The sequence below is a fragment of the Python bivittatus genome, unplaced genomic scaffold (assembly GCF_059951505.1).
Source record: "Python bivittatus isolate LINGU-HERP-01145 unplaced genomic scaffold, Pbiv_v1 ctg000330_np1212, whole genome shotgun sequence".
NCBI lineage: Eukaryota > Metazoa > Chordata > Lepidosauria > Squamata > Pythonidae > Python > Python bivittatus.
The window spans coordinates 913,210-936,245 of record NW_028277058.1 but is presented as its reverse complement, the minus strand read 5'-3'; the positions used below and the strand labels follow the sequence as shown (position 1 = coordinate 936,245).

The following is a 23,036-nucleotide window of genomic DNA, read 5'->3' as shown; positions in this document are numbered from 1 at the left end:
CCACACGGGGGGACCTAGTGAATGACCTGCAGAGAGCTGGGACCAAAGTAACAAAGGCTACCATCAGTAACACACTACGCCGCCAGGGACTCAAATCCTGCAGTGCCAGACGTGTCCCCCTGCTTAAGCCAGTACATGTCTGGGCCCGTCTGAAGTTTGCTAGAGAGCATTTGGATGATCCAGAAGAGGATTGGGAGAATGTCATATGGTCAGATGAAACCAAAGTAGAATGTTTTGGTCTAAACTCGTCGTGTTTGGAGGAGAGAGAATGCTGAGTTGCATCCAAAGAACACCATACCTACTGTGAAGCATGGGGGTGGAAACATTTGGGGCTGTTTTTCTTTGGGGCTGTTTTTCTGCAAAGGGACCAGGACGACTGATCCGTGTAAAGGAAAGAATGAATAGGGCCATGTATCGTGAGATTTTGAGTGAACACCTTCCATCAGCAAGGGCACTGAAGATGAAACGTGGCTGGGTCTTTCAGCATGACAATGATCCCAAACACACCGCCTGGGCAATGAAGGAGTGGCTTCGTAAGAAGCATTTCAGGGTCCTGGAGTGGCCTAGCCAGTCTCCAGATCTCAACCCCATGGAAAACCTTTGGAGGGAGTTGAAAGTCCGTGTTGCCCAGCGACAGCCCCAAAACGTCACTGCTCTAGAGGAGATCTGCATGGAGGAATGGGCCAAAATACCAGCAACAGTGTGTGAAAACCTTGAGAAGACTTACAGAAAACGTTTGACCTCTGTCATTGCCAACAAAGGATATATAACAAAGTATTGAGATGAACTTTTGATATTGACCAAATACTTATTTTCCACCATGATTTGCAAATAAATTCTTTAAAAATCAGACAATGTGATTTTCTGGATTTTTTCCCCCATTTTGTCTCTCATAGTTGAGGTATACCTATGATGAAAATTACAGGCCTCTCTCATCTTTTTAAGTGGGAGAACTTGCACAATTGGTGGCTGACTAAATACTTTTTTGCCCCACTGTATCATGGTGCAGGAGAGAAGTCTTCGCTATGTTGTTTATAAGACATCCCACAGATGTGAAAACCTGACCTAAATCCAGTTATTGACAGCATCTTTAGCATACTTAGCTCAGGCACACTGGCGTTGGCTCAACGAGTACAAAGTTTCCTTCCTTTGTTGGATTTAGCTTTCAGTTTAGAACATTTTGAATGTCCAAACTTGAACTGACATCAATACAACCAAAGATATTTCATTACAGCAATAAAAAATAAATGGCCAAGATGATGGACAGGTTCATATACTCACCTCGTGATATATTCTTTTAATACCTTGGAGGAATATTTTTCTCTCTCTCTGCCATTATCATTAGGAAGGTGTGATATACTATTCTAATTTCCCCAGTTCTTCCCCCAGGTTAAAAAGGAGTGAATTAGTAAGAATTGTACTTAACTACTGTAAGGTCTCTCCAGTATTGTCAAATGCACAATATTGTACACTTCCCAGAGTCATGTATGTAAGGTTGGCAGTTATATAAATGTGATGAATAAATAAATAACTTTGTACTGTCGTCTTATGTACATACTTCCTCCTTCCCAGTGTAAAGAGGATCAACAGCTGGACAGAGCCATGGAATTTGATAGGGCAGCCATAAAATATTGTTTGGATTTTCTACATTTTAAAAGAAATCTTTCAAAAGGAAAGGACTTAACCAATGCTGTACATTATAAATAAGCAAGGAAATGGATTTATTCTGGTAGTTTGGCTTCTTGCCTTTTAGCCCTCACGGCAGAGGTTTTATATTTATTGGTACTCTTCAGCAGAGGGGACAGAACTGCATAAATAAAACAGTTTCCATACTAAAATGAGGGTTGCAAAGCCCCTATGCAATTACTGGGTCAGGATGCTCCATTTGGTGATGGTATAGAATTATAATGAACTACAAGATTGGTGATGCCTGTCAGAAAAAGAAGCAAGCAGGCTAACTCGTTGCCCCTGCTATAGAAATAACACTAAAAGTATAAATTAATCACTTTTCATGTTAACTCACCAAATTATTCCTCCTGTTATTTAAATGAGTATAAAGTGTCTGCCTCTTTATTTTCAAGACATGTATTTTAACTCGAATGATCTTTGTACCATGCGTTATCATTTTGATATATGTGTGTATTTTCCTTTAAAATACTGGTGCATCCAGAATTTTGTCATGTTTAAGTAAAACATCCCTTCAGTCTTGATGTGAGCATCTTTTGTTTGCATGCTGCAAAATTGCCAAATGAATGTACAATTCTTTGTCGCTGTATGTATCATATACTGAATCAAAGGGATTAATAATAGAATATCACTAACAGGACTGCACACTCCATCAGCACTACAACTGTTTTTTATTGATGAAGTGCCTTAATATTTCTATAAAGCCACAATTCTCATGCCTTTGTTTGGATTGTTTCTATATTAAATGTAGTTGGTAAAATCTATGAAACGATAACTGCATTGCCCCCACATTCAGATGTAACTTTTTAACTAGCTGCATCTCCATGAATTCAGTTTATTAGTATGAATGTACCCATGATTGACTGAAAAGCTTGCCATGGAAATAATTGATTTATTCAGCCATATAATTTAAAATCTGGAAGCACCAGAAACAGTCTCTATAACTAACATTTCCTTCTCCTTAAACAGAAGGCATGACTGTTTAGAAAAAGCTCAGTCTTCTTGGGAGAGGTGTTTGGGTTTGTTGAATAGTTTATTTTCTTTTTTATCTCCCATTAATGTGCTCCAGAATATATTTAGAAAACCAATTATATCTAGTGGCTTCTAAACTCCTTTAACCATTTGCTCCAACAGGTTTTTGATCCACTGGATTGATTGCATGAAAAGCCAAAAGGTGATTTTGGAGGTGCCAATGTTCTTTTGATCCCTTTATTAATTCAAATCTCAAAGCAGTTTTAGGCAGAGAATTGCACACAGTTAGGGATGCAATACATATATAGGCCCATTTGTGGAAGTTAAATGAGCTTTGTAAGAAAAAGAGGGGCACATTTTTTTAGTATATTTAGATCCCCCATTTCTTCCATCATGGCTGCTGCTTTTAATGTCCGGTGTGTATGGTTTCTTCCAATAATTTCATGGTCATTCAGACTTGTGGCCATTCCTTAGTTGTTAGCCCATGTTTTATTTATTGTTTTTTTCCTCTCCTGACAGGAGAAATACAATTAGGCAGAAAGGTCTGGATGAGGAGTGCAGATCTTTGAAAGATGAGATGGTTTCCAGCACTCGCTCCCTGTGACTGGGGTGGTGTGTGATTCTGAAGTTACTCTAACACACTCCATCCTTCCTCTTTTCATCTTCACCTGCTTACTCTCCTGAACTCTTTGCAACAGTTGTGAGTGTAGATGCAGTTGTTTTGTAACCTGTGCGTGTACATTTTTCCTTTCTCGGGATTTTTGTTTTTACCGTGCTCAACTTTCAACATACTGTGATATTTCCAAAATGTTCTGTCTCATTTTTATTTTACTTAGATCATGTATCTAATTTTTTAACCTTTCACAACATTTTTCTGTGTAAGGACAGAGTTGGGTGATCTGCCTACAAGCATGTATTCCTTTTTTTTTTTTTTTTTTTTAAGTCTTTATACCTATGTGACAATACAGACTGAGACAGGGAAATAGGTATGTAAAGCAATCTCCAGCTTTCTAACAGATAATGTTCCAAGCACTGCACTCTGAGGATAATTATTTTACTGCTTCCCTGGCTTCTTTCTTTGTTACAAAACATAAGAATGCTACTATTCTGTTTGGAGGACTTGGGAAAGGGTGCAGAATATTTAGAATATTTTGAAAAGTAAGAGTTCCAGTTCAATTGTTTTAAATAGGATGTGCACTTAAGTTCCTATTGTCTTGCTAAAGTGGTGAATTTTACTTTTCAGTGTGAAGCCAATACGGACTAAGGGTTCTCAGCGATCAGAATAACTTACAAAAAGTCCAGCTTTACATACAGCCTACACCTTAGGATTGTGCAGTGCTTTGGATACTGTTCCAAAAAGGTGTTTAGGAGCACGCCAAGGCAGAAATGTAGTTTTTCCAGGATCTCTCACACACTGTAGCCGCTACTTTGAACTGAATTGGAAGCCCTGCACAGCATGTTTGTAAATTAGGGAGACTGGGCTTGTTTTTTAAATAGTGAATCAGGAGACATTCTCAAATAGTAGGCAAAAACTGATTGATTTAATTTAAATCTTAAGTAAATGCAGCAATAATGGTAGTTCTGATGTATTTAGCAATTTCCACCTTCCATTCAATTAACTTCCAGTAACTTATACTTTCTTAGACTTATATCCTCCTTATCCTTTAGGACAGTGTTTCTCAATCTTGGCAACTTTAAGATATGTGGACTTCAACTCCCAGAATTCCCTTTGCGGTAGTCCAGACAAGGAACAAAAACCATGAGTACTAACCCTACTTCATTATAAGGTTACGGTAACAGAATCTTCCAAGTCTGAAAGTACTTCTCCCCTTCCTTGCCTTTACTTCCCAGAGAACTAGGGAGGGCCCCTTCTGAGATGCTTTCTACACCCCCATTTCCTCTGAGGGCTGAGATACCTCTTGTTGGACCATTGTCTAGGCTGCGGGTCCTCCTCCTCCTGTCTCCCAAGGTTATTCTCACAGCTTATGACAGTGGCCTACCAGAAACAGCTGGAAAGTGTCTGGGACTTTGACTTTTATACATTTTTCAGCATTTCTATTATGGTTTAAATGGTGAGGGTGTGGGATGGACTGAAATGGTGGGAGGGGAGTAAAGAATGTGCTCTCATCTCCAGAGGAGCGAGGAAGAGATAAGCGGAGGAGATTGGCACCTCCCTGAGAAATACCATCGGTATGAACTGGCTGAGCCTGGGAACTGGGCTCCAGTCTGGGAAGATTCCTGTAAATGGGTTGTAGCTAATAAACCTTGCTGGATAATTTCTGTATGGTTTCCTGGATTTCCTTGGGCTAGGCCCGACATCAATCTTCCCAGACTGGAGACCAGTTCCCAGGCTCAGCCAGTTCATACCGATGGTATTTCTCAGGGAGGTGCCAATCTCCTCCGCTTATCTCTTCCTCGCTGCTCTGATGATGAGAGCACATTCATTACTCCCCTCCCACCATTCCAGTCCATCACAGTGTGGATGTTTTAGTAGTTGTACATTCCTGTAAACCACTAAGAGTCCTGCTGGCTGGAAGGATGGATGGAAGGACGGATGGACGGACATCCCTGGCTCCATCTTATGTTTTTGGTCCAGATTAAAAACATTTTGTTTCTCCCAGGCCTTTTAAAAATGTGTTAATTCATAACACAGCTGTGATATTTTTAACTTCCTCAGTGCTGTTTTTATTCTCAATTTTATTCATTATTTTATTGTTCATTTTTATCTTTTTTAGTAATTTTTTTATTAAAAATTTTACAAAGCATGTAAAAACTAACACAAACTAATGAAGAGTAGAAACAGTAAAGAAAGGAAAGAAGAGAAAAAAAAAAATTAAGAAAAAAGGAAAAAGAAAAAATAGAAGCAGCAGCTTCCAATTTCCTTTGCAGCAAATATAAGTACAGTTGCAAAATTATATCTTACTCTATGATTACAAAAAAACCTCACTTTTTTCTATTCATTTTTTTCTAATCATCAAAGCCACAAATCATAAGTGCATTTTTTCTGTTTCATGAAAAAAGTCTATAAGAGGTTTCCAGTCAACCATAAATGTAGGTATTGTTTTTTCTCTGATCAAAGAGATTAATTTAGCCATCTCCACAAGTTCCATCATCTTCACCATCCTCCATTGTAGGTAGTGTTGAACCTCTCCATTTTTGAGCATATACCGTATTTTTCCGTCAATAAGATGCCCCCATGTACAAGAGGACCCCCACTTTTCCAACCCAAAATTAAGAAATCAATATTTTAAAGATAGTGCAGAACACATTTTTATTTAGTAATTAGGTAACATTTACCTGATACACTTGGTGGGAGGAGGTCCAAACCGTCTCTCTGCAGCTCTATTTCCATGCTCTTTTACATTCAATCACAAGTGAAACTGCCGATAGCTTGTCTCTGCAAACAGACTTCCTCTAATTGGTTTGTTCAGCATCAGCTGACGTCAGTTACATAAGGCTCGTGATTGGAGGAAGTCTGTTTGCAGAGACAGTATGGGCAGTTTCACTCGTGATTGGAGGCTAGAAATAGGAGGAAGCCTGTTTGCAGAGGCAAAGTATGGGCAGATCTCTCCTCGGCTTGCTTCCTTAAATAAGATGCCCTTCAATTTTTAGCGTAAGGATTTTAGAAAAAAGTATCATCTTATAGTTGGAAAAATACAGTAATAGTCTTGCTGCAGTTGTCATATACAGTATAAAAACAAATCTCCCTGACTTTTTTCTAATGGCTTGTCCATTAGTCCCAAAAGAAAAGACTCTGGTTTCAGTTGTACTTGAACTTTTAAAATCCTCTGAATTAATGCATGTATTTGTATCCAAAATTTTTTGGCTTTTTTACATGTCCACCAAACATGATAAAATGTCCCTTCATGTTGTTCACATTTCCAGCAAAGATTCAAAGTACCTTTATACATTCTAGACAATTTCTCTAGTGACAGATGTCATTTTATAAAAATTCTCTTTAAGGCTAGAACGTAATGTAAATTTCAATCCTTTCAACCATACCTTTTCCCATTGGTCCATTATAGCCAAAAGTTTTAGCCCATACTAAAGCCCTACTTATCCCATCCATTTTTGTCTTGTATATCTTTTATAATGTTTTAATCTGTGTTTTATATCCGTTTGATTTTGCCTTCCGCTTTCATTTTAATTTCTTTGTAAACCATGTTGAGATTTTTAATGGGAAGATATCTAATATTTTAAGAAATAAGTAAACGAACAAATATTTAGGCCCTCTAACGAGTCAGCATCCGTGAATAAATGACTGGGTGTCTCTTGCCCTGGAAAATATCCTTTTCCTTCTTCTTTGGTCTGTCAATAAATTAATAATAATAACCCTCTTCTTTGGGATGCTGGTTGGTGGACAACAAACATACCACCAGGCAACTGTTGCCAGGTCTAACCAGAGTATGACATTGGTTTACTAACCAAAACCTGAATCCACTAGCTGATGCAGGAAGAACTGGCAAATCAGAGAGGATTGGTCTCTTTGCAGCAGACATTTTTCCCTTCTCTTGAACCACAAACCTTGATCTGGCCCTTCCTCTGATTTGCCCCTTCTCTCTAATTGGTTTATCTCTTGTTTGAGTGTGGCTTTCATAGGTGAGGCACTAACTGGATATGCCTAGCTAGGTCTAATTGGAAAAGGTGTATGTGGGTAGAGGAGCAGAGTTTTAAAGTAAGCTTTTCCTTAAAAGGGGAAAAAAGCAGGGCTTTGTTCAACTTATGTGTATATCTAGTAAGCATCAGAGTAACATTTCCACTATAAGTTGGAAAATTGTCACTCCTTTTAACAGGTTGTCTTTTTGGGGAGAGGAGTTTTATGGCAAGAAGGAAAGTGTCCTTTTCAGCTCAAATAAAGGGCTGCATTGAAAGCAAGGGGATGAGAATTCAAAAAACTAAAAAGGGACAGCAAGCACACAGTTGAACTAAAATGGGATGGGAGTGGTGGTTGTCTCAGAGGCTGGCAGTAGCTGTGAGAGTTCTCTTGTAGCAGTCCTTTCCCTCCTCTCTTAGCGTCTCATCAGTGGTAGTTAGATCCAGAATGATTCCCCTGCACCATTTGCTGCTTAGACATCTGCTAGTTCATCCTGATCCCCCATCCACCCTCAACCACCCAAATGTACTGGCCTTGATAGGAAACTGCAAGGCAAGAAGCAAAACTGCCAGCAGCCTTTGCAGTGTGTGTGTGAGAAACCAGCCAAGATGGACATAGTGGCCATCTTGATTACAAGGCCTGTCTGTCCCTTTGTATCTGTGTTGTATGATACCATGCAAGGATGCCAGGTGCCCTAAATAAAGTCTAGAATTAAAAGGTTTATTAGATCAATGAGAATAATGCCCAAGTTCGTGGTAGAGTTTTCTGCCATACACATTCCTTAGCAGCAACATAATGCAAGCTCTGTTAATGAAAGTCAAAGAGCACAGTGAAAAAAATGGAACTAAAATTAAATATGAAGAAGATCAAACTAATGACAATAGGTAGAACAACCAGCCTTAAAATTGGCAATGAAGATATCAAAGTGGTGGATTGCTTCTGTCTTTTAGGATCAGCCATCATCGGTAAAGGAACACACAGTCAAGAAATGTGCCACAGACTAACACTTGATAGAGCAGCCATGATGGCCTTGGAAAAGATATTCAGATACTGTGATGTGCCTGTACCTACAAAGATCAGAATTGTGAAGCCATGGTATTCCCTGTGACACTCTATGGAAGCAAAAGTTGGACTTTGAAGAAGCAGGATAGGAAGAGTATTGACACTTTTGAACCTTGGTGTTGGAGAAGACTCCTGAGAATACCATGGACAGCTAAGAAAACAAACAAATGGTTCATCGAAAAATCAGCTGAGAGTTCTCACTTGAGGCACAAATGACCTGGCTCAAATTATCCTACTTTGGGCACATTATGCAAAGATCTAGCTCTCTGGAAAAGGCTTTAATGCTGGGAAAGGTGGAAGGAAAGAGAAGAAGAGGACAGCAGCAGCAAGGTGGATGAACTCAGTTACAGGGGCAATGAGCACAACGTTGGAAAACCTGAAAGACCAGGTTAGGGATAGATTGTCATGGAGAAAATCTATATATGTAGTCACTAAGAGTCAAAAACAACTTTATGGGACATAATCAGTTAATCAATCCATATACCCATGGATAAATATCCTTTCTTTCAAGTAACATTTTTTTACTCAACTTTGTAATTTTTGCACCATCCTTCAACAAACTGGTATCAGTGTAATTCTCAACAATTATGTCAATGCAGTAAAATCAATACAACAAAGAAAAAATGAGTCATGATCTTTAGAAGTCTATCCATTCCACTGCAGTGCTTACAGCACTATACCAAATGTTCACAAACCTGTGACTCCTTGGTTCAAGTTTGGGCAAGCTGTAACAACTTCACAACTTGCATATTTTCCTGGTGTTCAAAATGAGTGTTTTTTTCCCCATCTCTTTCTGACTGGCCAAACAGGGTTTTTACATTGTGTCTGTCCAATGTGGGTTATTCAGAGTGCTTGTCAAGTCATCCCCTTACCCAGAGGCAAATTCACAAATCTTCCCAGTTCTGATTGTCTTTAAAATGTGTTACCTTCTTCCTCTTGCATTCAAAGTAATCAGCATTGATGAGACTTGTAATCCAGTCAACCTTTCAACAGATGCCTATGTGCTGTCTACATCTTCCCCCAATGAATGTTTTACTCTTGTAGGCCACATTGGTATTAAATCTGAGCATAAGGTCACATTTGCAAGTGGCAGAGGGAATAGGGGAAAGATAATTCCACATAAGCACTTTCCAGTAGATGCCCTATATGCTTCTCCATATTTGTCATTCAGTGAGGGATTTCCTTTTTATAACACCTAAAATGGTACAATATTGGGATTTCTGAAATGGGAGTCTCCTAGGACAAGCTGAAGAGGGAGCTGTTTCTGATTATAATTGGGGGCTACATTTCAACTCTAACCATCAAAGGCCCATTAAACATATGGCAGTTTTGGGGGAGTAAGGGGGACAAATGATGAAATTGCAATGTTACAGATTCCTTTGATTCTGAGGTTGAAGAAAAGAACGTGGCAGACTTAGCAGGCTGTCAGCCACCTGTGAGTAATGACTCAGAGACCGTACAGGTGGTTGGTGACTCAGATAACAGAGTCACATCCTGACTTTAGGAAAGTGAAAAACACTAAGACACTCTGCCAGCTGAAGAGGGGTGAGAGCAGAGATCTTCAAGACTTGTCAAGAGGAGAAGTCACCAACTCTTCTAAACAGACAAAGCAAAATCTCTGACTATATAATCTTCTGGTCCCCCTCCCCAGTAGTTGGAAACAGGTGTCCTGCCTTCAAACTGGTTCTACCCCAGATTCACTGATAGAAAGTCAAGAATTCTCTCTTCATTCTAATTTAGGTCTCAAATTATCTCTTCCCCTGCTATTGTGAGAGGTTTATGACAGGCCACTTAAAGCTTACAGATTTGTAATTTTGTCTTTCACTGTGCTTGCAGTCAAAGCTTTGCATTGGACACATCATAATGTCATGATGCAAACCTCATGACTTATATACTCGTGTCAGATCCTGAGACAACTAGTATGTAAGGACAGACCCCTTTGCATATTCAGCTTCACACTTAACTGCAGTTAAAATACACTGAACACAAAGGGGCTTACTTTTTAAGAAAACAGCCCTAGGGGTGACCAGCAAGTATGATTTCATATGTGGTTATAAACATTAAAGTTTTCTCTTCCTGAGCCAGAAACTCCCCAATTAGCCAGAAAGGCTGACATGCAACTTTCTGCTCTAACTCAAAAATTCCCTACATGTGCTGCCATTGTCAAGAAGGTTTAGCAGTTGGGCTCTCCTCTAGTTCCCAGTACTTCTGAGTAACGTTGAATGGGTAGGAGCATTACACACTATTGAGGATGGGAGATTCATTAGATAGGCCATTCAGCATTCAGTTTTCAGAAGGGAGGTATTACACCTCTCAACTCATTCTTCAGTTATAATCATACAATTATGGAGACATTCCTGACTAAGTGCAGTCACCAGACCCAAGTGCAATGAAAAGCAATCAAATCCTGAAGGGTACAGCTTTGAGAATAGGAAGGAATTTTGGCCAAGGAAGTTGTGTGGTCCACATCCAAACTGTGGTTGGGGAAGGATTCTGCTCTTAGGGGTATGAGATGCAAAACATTACTAGAAAACATCAACCGAAAGACAACTACCAGATCTATCATTTTAAAAAGTTGCCTGCCCAGCCCTTGTACAGTATATTAGTTGTTTGTTGTTGATAATGATATCTCATTGACTGAATGTTCTGACTGCCATTTCCATTTATGCACGTATCTTTTGAAATACCATGAAGATGGAAACAAAGAAGGAGGGCCAGCCAACAGTTCTCACTCAGCTTGACCTGCAGAGAGATTTCTGAAAATTAGTTTTTATAACTATGTAAAAGAAAAATAGGCAACATGTAGTCTCCTAGCTGCTGTGGGGCTATAAGCCCCATCATACTTCATCACTAACTATGGTGTAGTTGGAGTTCTCTGGAGGGAATAGTCATTGCCCATCCCAAGTAATCAATTAGTTATAATTTAATTGGATTGTATATTTGTTCTATGAATATAATATAATGTGATTGAACTGGATAATTGGTTTTATGATTTTAGACCTAGATTATAAACTGAATGTCTGAAGGCTTTCTATAAGGATGGGGAAAACAAATACAATGTATATAGAATATGTATTATATGAAAAGCAGAAGCTTATAGCTTTTTCTCTAGTGTGATATGATTCTATTTTCAGTTAAATATTTCTTCTCTTAAAGAGGCAGGCAAGAACAGCAGAGAATAAATAAAGCATGCCAAACAGTGTGACGGACTTCTCCTATGCCATTTACAACTCTGAAACACTCCCCAGGTATTCTAAGCATGTCTGCGAAGGCTAGGAACAAGAAAAGCCACATCAAGGTCATTTGAAGAGCTTAGAGTGTTCCTATGTCCAGTGTGCTAGTTTCTGCCCCAGTTAAACCATTTTTCTGCAAAACAGAAAGACCAATACAATTTGTCCCACGAGGCTGTGTCGTCTGCATGGTATCAGTTTCCATGAGGCATGATCTCACTCTACATCAGCCTTCTCAAACCGTACATGCACTCAGTACAGCTCCCCTAACCCAGATTATGTTAACGGAGGTTCTAGGAGTTATAGTCTAATGCATCTGAAAGGAGGTACAGCATGTCAGATTCAGCCGGCATGGCACTGCACGGCTAAGCGCTGCTCAGCCGTGCCTAGTCAATTTCACCGCCCAGGCACTAGCTAAGGAAAAGGGGAAGTGAAAACTGCAACTGATTACAACCAGGTGGCGATGCTTAACTCAAAACAGCAAGCGGATACTTTGTATCAGCGCGGTTTCCCCTGGGCGCTGCAAACAAAGGAAAGCACAGAGGCTCAGAAGCGAAGCAATCAACGAACGATCGAGAACTCCCGGCTTTGTGCGCAAACAGGCAAACCCAACAAAGGCAACAACACCACAACCCATAGACGGCAATCAGAAAGACAAAATTTGGGCGAGGGGGGGTTACTGCAGGTAATCTGTAACTAAGCAACGGGTAAAGCGCGGGAACAGGGAAGCTATAAAATACCACGTAAGCTATGCCAAGCCAACCCTGGCTTTGTCTGTACTTACTTACCTTACGCTTGAGTAAACTTCTTTGCTGAATACACATGTCACGAGAGTTTCTCTGACATGAACAGGGTAAACCTTACACAGCAGACTTATAAGACTCTGTTTATAGCCAATCTCAATAAAGGTAGTTTTAGTCTTTAGTGGAGTTAATTTCCTGGTCTGGGCTACCTACTGGGACTGACATCAGTCTTGCAAGTCTCATGGTGCTGTACTTCCCCCTTCTTATACTCCAGTGAATTAGGGAAGCATCTGCCTGAGTCACTTCCAAATGTTATCTTGAAGTTCTGGATTTAAACACTGCTTCGGTCTCTTTTGCTTAGGTAACAGTTCCTGCATATTTCCATCAACCTCATCTCCCATATTTTCTACAGAAGCTAGCTTTGTGTATTGCTTTAGCATTCATGCATAGCAGGATATCAATGAATGGATCAATCAATGAATGGAAAACCCTTTGCTTTCCACCTTAATTAGACACTGTTTTTTGTAGTTAAAAGCACAGATTGCTTACTTCCAGGAATATTTGCTTTCAAAGTGAAGAATGCAAGGTGTGGTCTTTAAGTCAGATCAGTGCTCTGGTCTCTCTATGCTGTCCACTTGGGAAAGCAACAGCTCTCCAAGATTTCCAACAGGTTTCTTTCTGAGCTGTAGCTGGAGATGCCATGGATTGAATTAGGATGCAATTCAATGAGCATTGTTCAGAGAAGGTTTTTCTTTGAAATGTGCTTAATGTTCATATTAATATTAATACAAATCTAACCAAATTAAGAGCCAGTTTGGTGTAGTGGTTAAGGCACCAGGCTAGAAACAGGAAGGCTGTGAGGGTCCCACCTTCTGTAGGAAGCCAGCTGGGTGACCTTGGGCCAGACACTCTCTCTCACCCTAGGAAGAAGGTAATGGAAATCTCGCCAAGAAAACTGCAGAGACTTGTCCAGGCAGTCACCAGGAGTCAACACTGACTTGGAGCCCCAAAAAACAAAACAAAACAAAAAAACTACTCGCTGGGAGTTATCTACCCTTCTCTCCAGTAGGTCATTTAGAAACACCAAGAGTTGTCCAACAGTGGCTCTGTTTACCAGCAAAGCTTGGTTAACCTTAACCTTGCTCTGCCTTTTCTATGATTTGCCTTGATGTGCAAACCCACCCCTTTTTCTTCATCTATAATTCAGTACCTTGTGTGAGTCCAGCAAATTGGTTATCTCAGGGACCATGTTAAGCATGTTATGCAAACCCAGACAGCAAGCTCCAAAGCCAAATGAGTAAGTTGTAAATGCAGCTCTCTCAAGTCCCAATCCAGAATTTTATTCACATTCTTAAGTAGGAAAGCCACTTCATAAATGAATTTAATGCTCTTGAAAACTTAAGCGAAAGAAAGTTAGCTTTGGGTGGAATTTCTTCCCCGCAGTATGTATGCACAACTTTTAGTTTCAAATGTACCTTCAACAAACCCCTATTCTGATACCTTTTTCATGAAGATTTGAACAGTTTATTATTTGCATTCCTGCTGTTTCATTTTTTTCCTCATGTTTTTGTTTTAAAGGTTTTTTTGCTGCTTCCCAATGTGTCATCTTGTGACATGTATTGTTTGTATCTCATACAAATAAGCATATCTATCTATCTATCTATCTATCTATCTATCTATCTATCTATCTATCTATCATCTCTCTCTCTCTCTCTCTCTCAGTATATCTCTATCATCTCCTTTCATTATGAAGTTTGAGATGGTCAGAGCTGGAGAAGTAATACTTCCACTGATCCCCTGCTTCTTCCCTGTAGATGAGCCAGCTCCCTCTCTGTCCCCAGAGACAAACTCACATCCACATCAAATAAGGTGATGCACTGATTTTCTCAGCCCTAACCCTGATATAATTATAAATTTCCCCAGAGTCAGTCAGGTGATAATTCTGGCTGCTCTGTCCATCTGGAGCTCTAGAAAACAGTTCTATCAAGATTTCTCCTCAGTTAAAGGTGCTCTGTCTTATTAGCAGGGGGAAATATAAAATTTTGATTTTCACAAGATTTATTTGATCCTAGTATTTAGGTAAGTGAATCCATTCCACGAAAAGGTCTTTATCAACCTATCTAAAACAATCTGGGTTGTGATTAGGACAAAGTATAAGACATGTCAGTCTGGACTGTAACATATAAAGAAAGTGACAGTAAATCTCAAGCCTGTAGGTCAGATTATAAAATGCATCACAACAGTCTGTCATTCAGAGTGAAAATTGTATTGGAAATGTTATCAAGCATCCTCCTCCCTTTTCATGCATTCCTTTCCCTTCAGAAGCAAAAAAGAATGGCATTCTCACTTTTTAAGACAAGAAACAGCAGCATAGCAACCAAGTAGTAATTTCAATATGTCACAAGGTTATCACATATTTGTCAACTTTGAAAACATATCAAACCCTGATGGTGGTACACAATTTGTAGCCTATTAACAAGAGCCTGCAACAAGCAAGCCAGAGGTTAACTACAAAGCATATAAAATAGCAAATAAAGCAAAGGATAGGGCTACTACATCTGGACTGCAAAGATCCTGATGACCGCTAGATGCGTTCCTGGTTACTGTAGAAGCAACTCTCAAAAAGTGCCAGATGTTTAGACCTCAACTCCCAGAATTTTTGGCAAGCACGCTTTTCTGCCCTTTCAAGGACTGGAGGCTGGCACTTTAAGTTGGTTGTTGTGATGGAATGGAATTATGAAGGCCAAGCTCAGGGAGATAAACATTTTCTTAGCTCACCAGAACCGCGTGGGAGGAACAAGAGGATGAGACTGGCACCTCCCTGAGGAATTCACACTGTTGTGGCTGGAGGACTTTGGGAACTGGGGTTTGAGTCTGGGAAGATTGATGTCAGGCCTAGCCCAAGGAACTCCAAGAGACAATGCCAATTCAGTCCAGCTATGTTTATTAGCTACAACCACTAGCAAGTGTTACTTAATTTGTTGTTCTTGTATTGTTCCCCCCCACCCCACCCCAGGGAGTATTACTCATGAATGTTCTGCTTTGTTTACCAAAATAAATTGCTGGCTATGATCCAGTTTTGACTTGGATTGATAAATACAAAGCCTCTGGCAGTAGAATGCTTTGGTTGACTAAGTGATTGTTGATTAATATTTCTCCCTTGGTTGTTCCCGGATGTTACAGCATTTGAATCTGTTGGGTGCTTTCTGAATGTCATCAAAGAAAATAAAATTAATTCCCTTCTTCTGGCCTGCAACAATCTGCTCATTTTCAGTGGAGACTTTATTTTAATTTTTGTATCTTCCTCTTTTCAGTTTCTACATCTCAGTTCATGTCTCCTTTCTCTGATATATAATGGAAACCTGGGGCTCTGCATTATACTACCTCCCCTACCCCAATTACATTTATTTATTTTATTTATTTAAACAATTTTTATGGCTGCCCATCTCACAACAATGACTTTGAGTACATACAAAACCAAACAGCAGTTAAAACAATTAAAATTAAAGGTCAAAGGTCAACAAACAAAACAACATGAGTCACAACACAGAGCTCGCTTATCTTTCTGGCCAAATACCTGGGGTAACAGCCAGGTCTTTAATGAATTATGAAAGGCGAATAGGGTCAGGACCATCCAGATTGCTGGAGGATGCTCTTCCATAAGGCAGGTGCTGCAACAGAGAAGGCCTGACTCTTGGGTCCAACATGATGGCTTTGATGGAAGGTACCTGGAACATGCCCTCCCTGCTAGATCTGGTAGGGCAAGCAGAAATGATGGGAAACGGAAGGTTCTGCAAATAGCAGGACTACCTGTCTCCCATCATCCAGTGTTTAAATGCATTTCCAGGATTGTGGCCAGGCATATTTTTGGAAGGTGTCATCCCTGTGTCGGTGAGTCTTCTATTCCCCCTCATTTGCTGCAAAGTTCAAGAGACCTGATAAGCACCAAATTCTGTTTCGATGCTCTCTGCACAAGCGGGTTGTGATCAGTTGCAACCTTCCATCTTTTTATGTTTCATGACCAAGGAGGATGATTTCATAAGGAGCAGCCCAACCATGGGGAGAGAAGCATGAAATTAACCAGAAGGAGACAGCAGATGGCAGTGGTTGATCCTCTTCAGAGACAGAGGAAGTGGAGAATCTTCCCTGAAGGTAAAACCTTGGCTACCTGCTGCTCCCAACCCTTGGTACCTTCAAGCAACCAGCATCTCCATCATGTGCTACTTTAGAGTAGCTGGGCTGGCAAAACATCTAGCCAGTTAACCAGTGGGGAGGAGACCAGACCAGATCTGTGCAAGGTTAGGTTTAGAAAGGTTGCAGAGGCATGGAGCTATGTTGCCAGATGGAAGGATGGTTTTCCAGCAGGCCAATTACAGTCTATCAGGTTGTTGACTTTAGGAAGACTCTTCCTCCAAATGAAGGAGGAGGAAGAGGAGGCTTTTCTTCCATTTTCCCACAGAAAATACCATTTTCCTGCCAGATCACCTTGATCTAACCTGCCTCAGCAGTACAGTGGCAATGTGATCGAAGCTCCAGGTCCTCAACAGTTGGTAAGTGGGCTCTCTCATGGATGGGCCAAGGAAGCTGTGTGATATGGTCTCTGTGTAGTTGGCTTCCCCAACTTGTGTTACCTCCAGAGATATTGGGATGATAATTCCAAGAACTCCCAACCAGATGGAAATTCCCAAATACACATCTCAAGAGTAGCAGATTGGGGAAGAATAAGCAGTACTAAAGTAAATGGATCAAAAATTGGATAGAAGACTGTTTCCCACATTCCAATGTTTTCCATAACATCTCCTTCCTCCTTCTATCATTCCCAACCTAATGTCCTCCAGATGTGAAAGACTATTTTTCCCATCATCCCCACTTCAGGGAACAGTCATGCTGGATGTCATTGACTGGATATTTGGAGGGTATTAAATTATGGAAAACAACATGACACAGTCTTCAAATAGAAGGTCAGATTAACTAGACAGGTACAAAACTGATTTATGAAAGAGAGAATCAAACCATTGAACTGTTTTCTATAGCATGGACTTTACTGGTGTAAAGTTCGCTGCATTTGCCGCTGAACAGGAACCTCGTGAGGCACAGGCTCGGATGAAAGCTAGTTTATTCAGGTGTAATGCATAGCGGTTATAGACAAAGCCAGGATTGGCCTGGCGCGGTTTCTTACAGCAGTTTTATAGGGTTCTCCCCTTGACCCGTAGTTACCCCTCGGTTCCGCCCCTTGCCCTTGCCCTGGGCTACCCATCTGTCCGTTGAGATCTTCCTTCCCCTCGCCTTGATGGCAGATTCAGCCAGTTTCTGTGGTGTTGTAATCTTCTTCCTTTGTCTGCCTTGCCCTTGCATTCCTGGAGCTTTTCTTATGGTGAGTTGGAGAGGCTGTTTTAATCTGGTTTCGAATTGCCCGCCGATTGCCTCTGGATTGCCTCTGGACTGCTGCGCTCCCGGTGTATCGTAAGCCGGAGTCGCCTGGGGAGCCGGCTGCGCTCCAGTGTTGCCACTTCTAATTGGCTCCCTGCTGCGTGTTAACTGCCCGCCCCCTGTCGGTGGTTTACCTGCGGTTGCCTTGTTTCCTTGCCCTGATCACCTGTTGCCTGAGGCGGTGAAACTGACCAACGGCTCTGCGCTAGCAGTGTGTGCTTCCTAGGCTGAATCTGACAACTGGAGGATGAACTGGAGATACAAACCTGTTCAAAACATTTATGTTGAAATTACCAGCAGAAAAATTTTCTGAATCATAATTTGGTTATAACAGGAAATTAATTATTTCAGGCTCATCAGCCCATCTTCCCTCTTTCATGTATTGTGTGTTCTTTGTTGCACGTTTTTCCCCTGCCATTAACTCGACACCGAATCTACAATGACAGTTTTTCATCATATTCTCTCCTGAGTTCATTATTTTATAAGAAAAAGTAGAAACACTTCCTTGCCTCCTCCTCGCATGCAGAGGGAAAACGTGTGGGCCGGCAGCCTCTGCAGACAAAAAAGAACATACTTAAGCAGAGTAATTGAGCAGAACTGAACAACGATGATATTGGAAGATATTAAACCTGGAAACTGATGTTACACTGTGTGCCTTTATAAACAAAATTAGTGAGCTATTTAAAGTGGCACCATTGACATAGCTGTCAGGGACAGAAAATCCTGAAGCAGGCAGAGCCTTTAAAAACCCAGTGGTAAAGTACACACTGCTTTTGTTTAAAATGGAGTTTAAGAAAGAGAGATCCATTTGGTGGATTATTATTTCTCAATATAATAATGAGGAGAAAAGGATAAAACTGTTATAAGAGTTTCCTGTCAAAATACTGGAAAACAAATAAGATGAGTTTCCTTCCTTCCTTCCTTCCTTCCTTCCTTCCTTCCTTCCTTCCTTCCTTCCTTCCTTCCTTCCTTCCTTCCTTCCTTCCTTCCTTCCTTCCTTCCTTCCTCTCTCTCTCTCTCTCTCTCTCTCTCAGTAGGAGAGAGAATAAAATCTCTGCCGAAGACTTTTATTATCTTCTTGCAAAAGGAGAAGCACTGAAAATGGTTGCATTAAGGCAATTAGGAAAATGAACAGGCTGCCATAAGATGATTTTCTCTGCAGTTTTTTTTTTTTTTAATGCACATTTTCCACTTTTGTTCAGAAGCTATTGTGGAATAACAGTGATAATGTAGACCAGTGTTTCTCAACGTTGGCAACTTTAAGAGGTGTGGACTTCAACTCCCAGAATTCCTCAGCATGCTGGCTGAGGAATTCTGGGAGTTGAAGTCCATACCTCTTAAAGTTGCCAACGTTGAGAAACACTGACATAGACTAAGAACTGCCTGAGTTTGGATTTCAATGTTAAAAATTCAATGAATTCTTAAATTCACATTAAAAACCAACTTTTCACAAGCAGCAAGTTAAGTGAAACATGCCATCTGCACATAGGAGCTGAATGGCCCTCATACAAACCATATACAAAAAACTAGAACTGTTTTAACTCATGGTAGCTTTCCATGTTACACATTCAAACACTGATTTCCCCAAGGTGTGTGTACAGTCCATAAGATTCTGCTGGATTGTACCCAAAGCATTCAGAAATATTGATGTTGATTGAGTATTATTATTGATATAAATAAAGGTCGTAGCTAAAGCAACTAACTTTGTTTCACATTGCAGAATTGTTTGGTTCTAAAGCATGCTATGCAAGGAGCCTCCTCAAAATGGAAGCCCAAATTTGGTTTATATTGAAAGTCAAATAGGAAGTGATCCACAAGCCATTCTTATACATACACTGCTTTGATAAATTGAAGAACAGGAGGGGTATCTGCAGGGTGTGGTCAAAAAAGTCAAGATGGTGGCCATGACAATGTGATCAAAGCTCTGCCTATTTTTTATGTTTCATCGCACCATTGTGGCCGCCATTCTGACTGTGTAATTGCAGATCTACCGTTTATCTGCAATTATAGATACTACTGTGCAATTTAATTATAAAACAATCACAAAGCCAGTAGAGTTAATTTTATTCTCCATCTCAAATTCTTCCATGGATGTGTATTTCATTCATAACAGGCTGTTGGGAACTGACCCTGAGGGCCCACAAAGAGTATGTACTAGTTATGTTTTGCCATTAAACTATGGCCTGAATTAAAAATGAAGAAGACATTGTATTTCTGTCCTCAGTGAGTTTACTCTTGACACAGTACAGTAGCTTTCCCTCCCGCCCCCCCAGAACAAAAATATGTGTTGCACAGCAACGCTTACATGCTGTTTATGAATCACACTTCATACCCCACCACCTGCACACCTATTAAAAACTCAGTTTAAAATATGTTAGGATTCATCAGATTTTAATGTCACTAATTTCCTAAGAAAGTGCTTAGACACATAGGCACAAAAATATTTTTCACACACACAAAAAATCCAATTTGCAATTGATTTATTGTAGAGTCGTTCATTTTAAGTCAATGACTACACTTCATACTGTATTGGACTGCATCTCTGAAGCAAACGTTATGCTCAGAATAATTACATTCTGAACTATTCTTTTTTTAAACATCCCATGCACCTGTAGTAAAATGAGATTTCTCTTCTGACACTTCAATTACAGAAATATTTTATTTATTTTATTAACATTTCTATGTAGTTCGACCCCCAACAGCTCAGAGTGGTGAACATAAAAACACCAGAGGAATTTAAAAAACAACAAAACAATAGTGAACAATGCACATTATAATGGGACTGACCCAAAGGGTAGATACTAAAATCAAGCATCTTTATGAAAATCCATTGTGAAGGGGGTTATTGGTATATAGTTGTCCCATAAGAGGGACACTGCCACCGAAACACTCCTATGGGTCCCTGTAGACTGAACTCTTTCAGAGACCGGAAATATGCAAAAGAAGCCAGTATTGACGCAAATTTTTGAAAAAATTTTTTGAGACAAGTAAATGGATTTTGCGAGGGGGTCAGGAAGGAAATATATCTAGGAGAAAAAGATTGATTGATTGACATCTTGACAAAGCAAGATTGATGTTTGAGGGCAATACAATCTGCCATTGACTGCACCCTGCAAATATCACTAGCTTACAAACAATTTTATTAGCAGGTATTAAACCACTGTTTCTCAATTGCAGCAACTTTAAGAGGAGTGGACTTCCACTCCCAGAATTCCCCACTCCTTGACATGAACTCCAGTTGTGTAGATCAGGGGTCCCCAACCCCTGGGCTGCGGACCGGTACCGGTCCATGACATGTTAGGAACCAGGCCGCACAGCAGGAGGTGAGCGGCAGGCGAGCGAGCAAACCTTCATCTGTATTTACAGCCGCTCCCCATTGCTTGCATTACTGCCTGAGCTCCGCCTCCTGTCAGATCAGCAGCGGCATTAGATTCTCATAGGAGCGCGAACCCTACTGTGAACTGTGCATGCGAAGGATCTAGGTTGCGTGCTCCTTATGAGAATCTAATGCCTTTCTCCCACGATATCTAATAATTTAAGTACTACTGCTGCTTCTATTACTTATATTATCCTGCTTTTTCTATTAAAAACGTACAGAATAGCCTGCCAATTTGAAAAATAAATGAATAATGTCCCACGCACATTAAATGTACAAACCACTCATAAAGGCAGCCTCTTTAAAATTGTAGCCAGGTATAAGAAGGGAAATCTTCCTCCCTCCAACAAATAGGCAAACCAGAATTAGATGAATCTGAAGATTAAAAGTGGAACAATACACCTCCAAAAGAGAAGGCATTGTATAAACTGTGTTTCTCAACCTTGGCAACTTTAAGATATGTGGACTTCAACTCCCAGAATTCCCCAGCCAGCCCTGCTGGGTGGGGAATTCTGGGAGTTGAAGTCTACATATCTTAAAGTTGCTAAGGTTAAGAAACACTGGTCTAGATAGACCCCAGCAAAAGTTCTATCTTGGATGCCCCATCTCAGATCTTATCTAAGAACGGACTGAATACAGAACTTCTGGGCCCCAGCATAACACATTCTGCTAGAAGCAGAGAGAGAATTGTGATCAGGCTCTTATGGTACAGAAATATTGTGCGCTGTGCTTTCACCTTGCCAAGGTATAATTTTCCATTTTTTGCTGTTTATTTTTGCATTGGTATCCCACCTCTGAGAGTTCAAAATGACTTGTGTGGGATCCCCCTCATTTTATCCTCTCAACAACAGTCCTGTGCGATACCCTGGGCTGAGAAAGTGTGATTGGCTCACAGCTATTTAGTGCTCCAGAGGAAACTTGTATGGGTCTATCCCTAGTCTTAGTGCAGCTCCTTGACTACTAAACCACACTAGCTCTCAAAACAACTGTGTAGGGAGAAGAACATGGGAAGCTGCCTTACACGGATTTCAGCTGTTGACTTGGTTAGCTCAAGGTTATTGACCTTGAACGATGGCAACTTGGAACAGGCCTTTCCAAGCTTTCACTTAAAGGCTGGAGAAATGGGATGAAGAATTAAGGTAATGGCAGCAGATGTCTCAGAATGGGAAGTTCACAGAAGATGCGACTGAATCCCTGTAGGTGACAACTTCTTCACACCTTTGATGGGCTACAAAAGAGAAAGGCTCATCCATTTGAAAGCTCTGTAAAGCAAGTCTCCAGGAGAGCCAACTGCAGGGTGTATGTCTCTGTAGTGGAAGGGATGACTGAGTCAGGTGATTTAGCATTTCATGAGCTGCATTATGTAAAGGGGTGGGGCTTGTGGAGGACAAGCCCCTCCTCTTCCACAAAGGTCCAAAGAGAGCTAGCTTCTCCCACATCTCTTCTCCTCCACCCAGATCCTTCTCTGTGGGTAAAACAGTGCGGAATGATTTTCTACCTTTCTCTTTCTGCCCAGGGAAAAGAGCTTTCCAAAATATCTGCATTTGGGGACCCTGCTTATTTTGCTGAATATTGACTTGAATTTCCATCTCAGATGTTGGCAGGACAGCTGTTTGTTAACTAGAATGCTTTCTTGTCACTGAAATAACTTCTGTGCTAGTTTTCCCCTTAATTACTCTTTTTAGCCCAAAGAGACCCCATGGCATTTGTCTGGAAAAGCAACTGGTCGCTTAATATTCCTTTTTTTTCCTAGCAGCCTGTACTATTTGAGGTCTTCAGTGCAACAGTTAAAGCACCTTTTTAATGGGTAATCGGAAGTATAGTGCACGTGGCTGGATGGAGGCTGCATAAAAATGAGCTCATTTCAATTCCAGGCAAATGAATGCATCCATTCCTTGCTCTGCCAGCCAGAGAGCAACTGATTATCATCCAGTCACATTTTA

The 23,036-nt window shown here is 40.5% G+C and overlaps 1 protein-coding gene across 1 annotated transcript in view; it reads left to right on the top strand.

The window, feature by feature from the left end:
- ALG10 (ALG10 alpha-1,2-glucosyltransferase) overlaps window positions 1-18,943 on the top strand; it is a 30,575-nt gene extending 11,632 nt beyond the window's left edge. Inside the window, exon 3 of the mRNA XM_025174958.2 lies at window positions 8,203-18,943. Coding sequence (XP_025030726.2) covers window positions 8,203-8,256 — 54 coding nt within the window. The 3' untranslated portion in view covers window positions 8,257-18,943. The remainder of the gene's footprint in view (window positions 1-8,202) is intronic.
- Window positions 18,944-23,036: the final 4,093 nt, after the last annotated feature.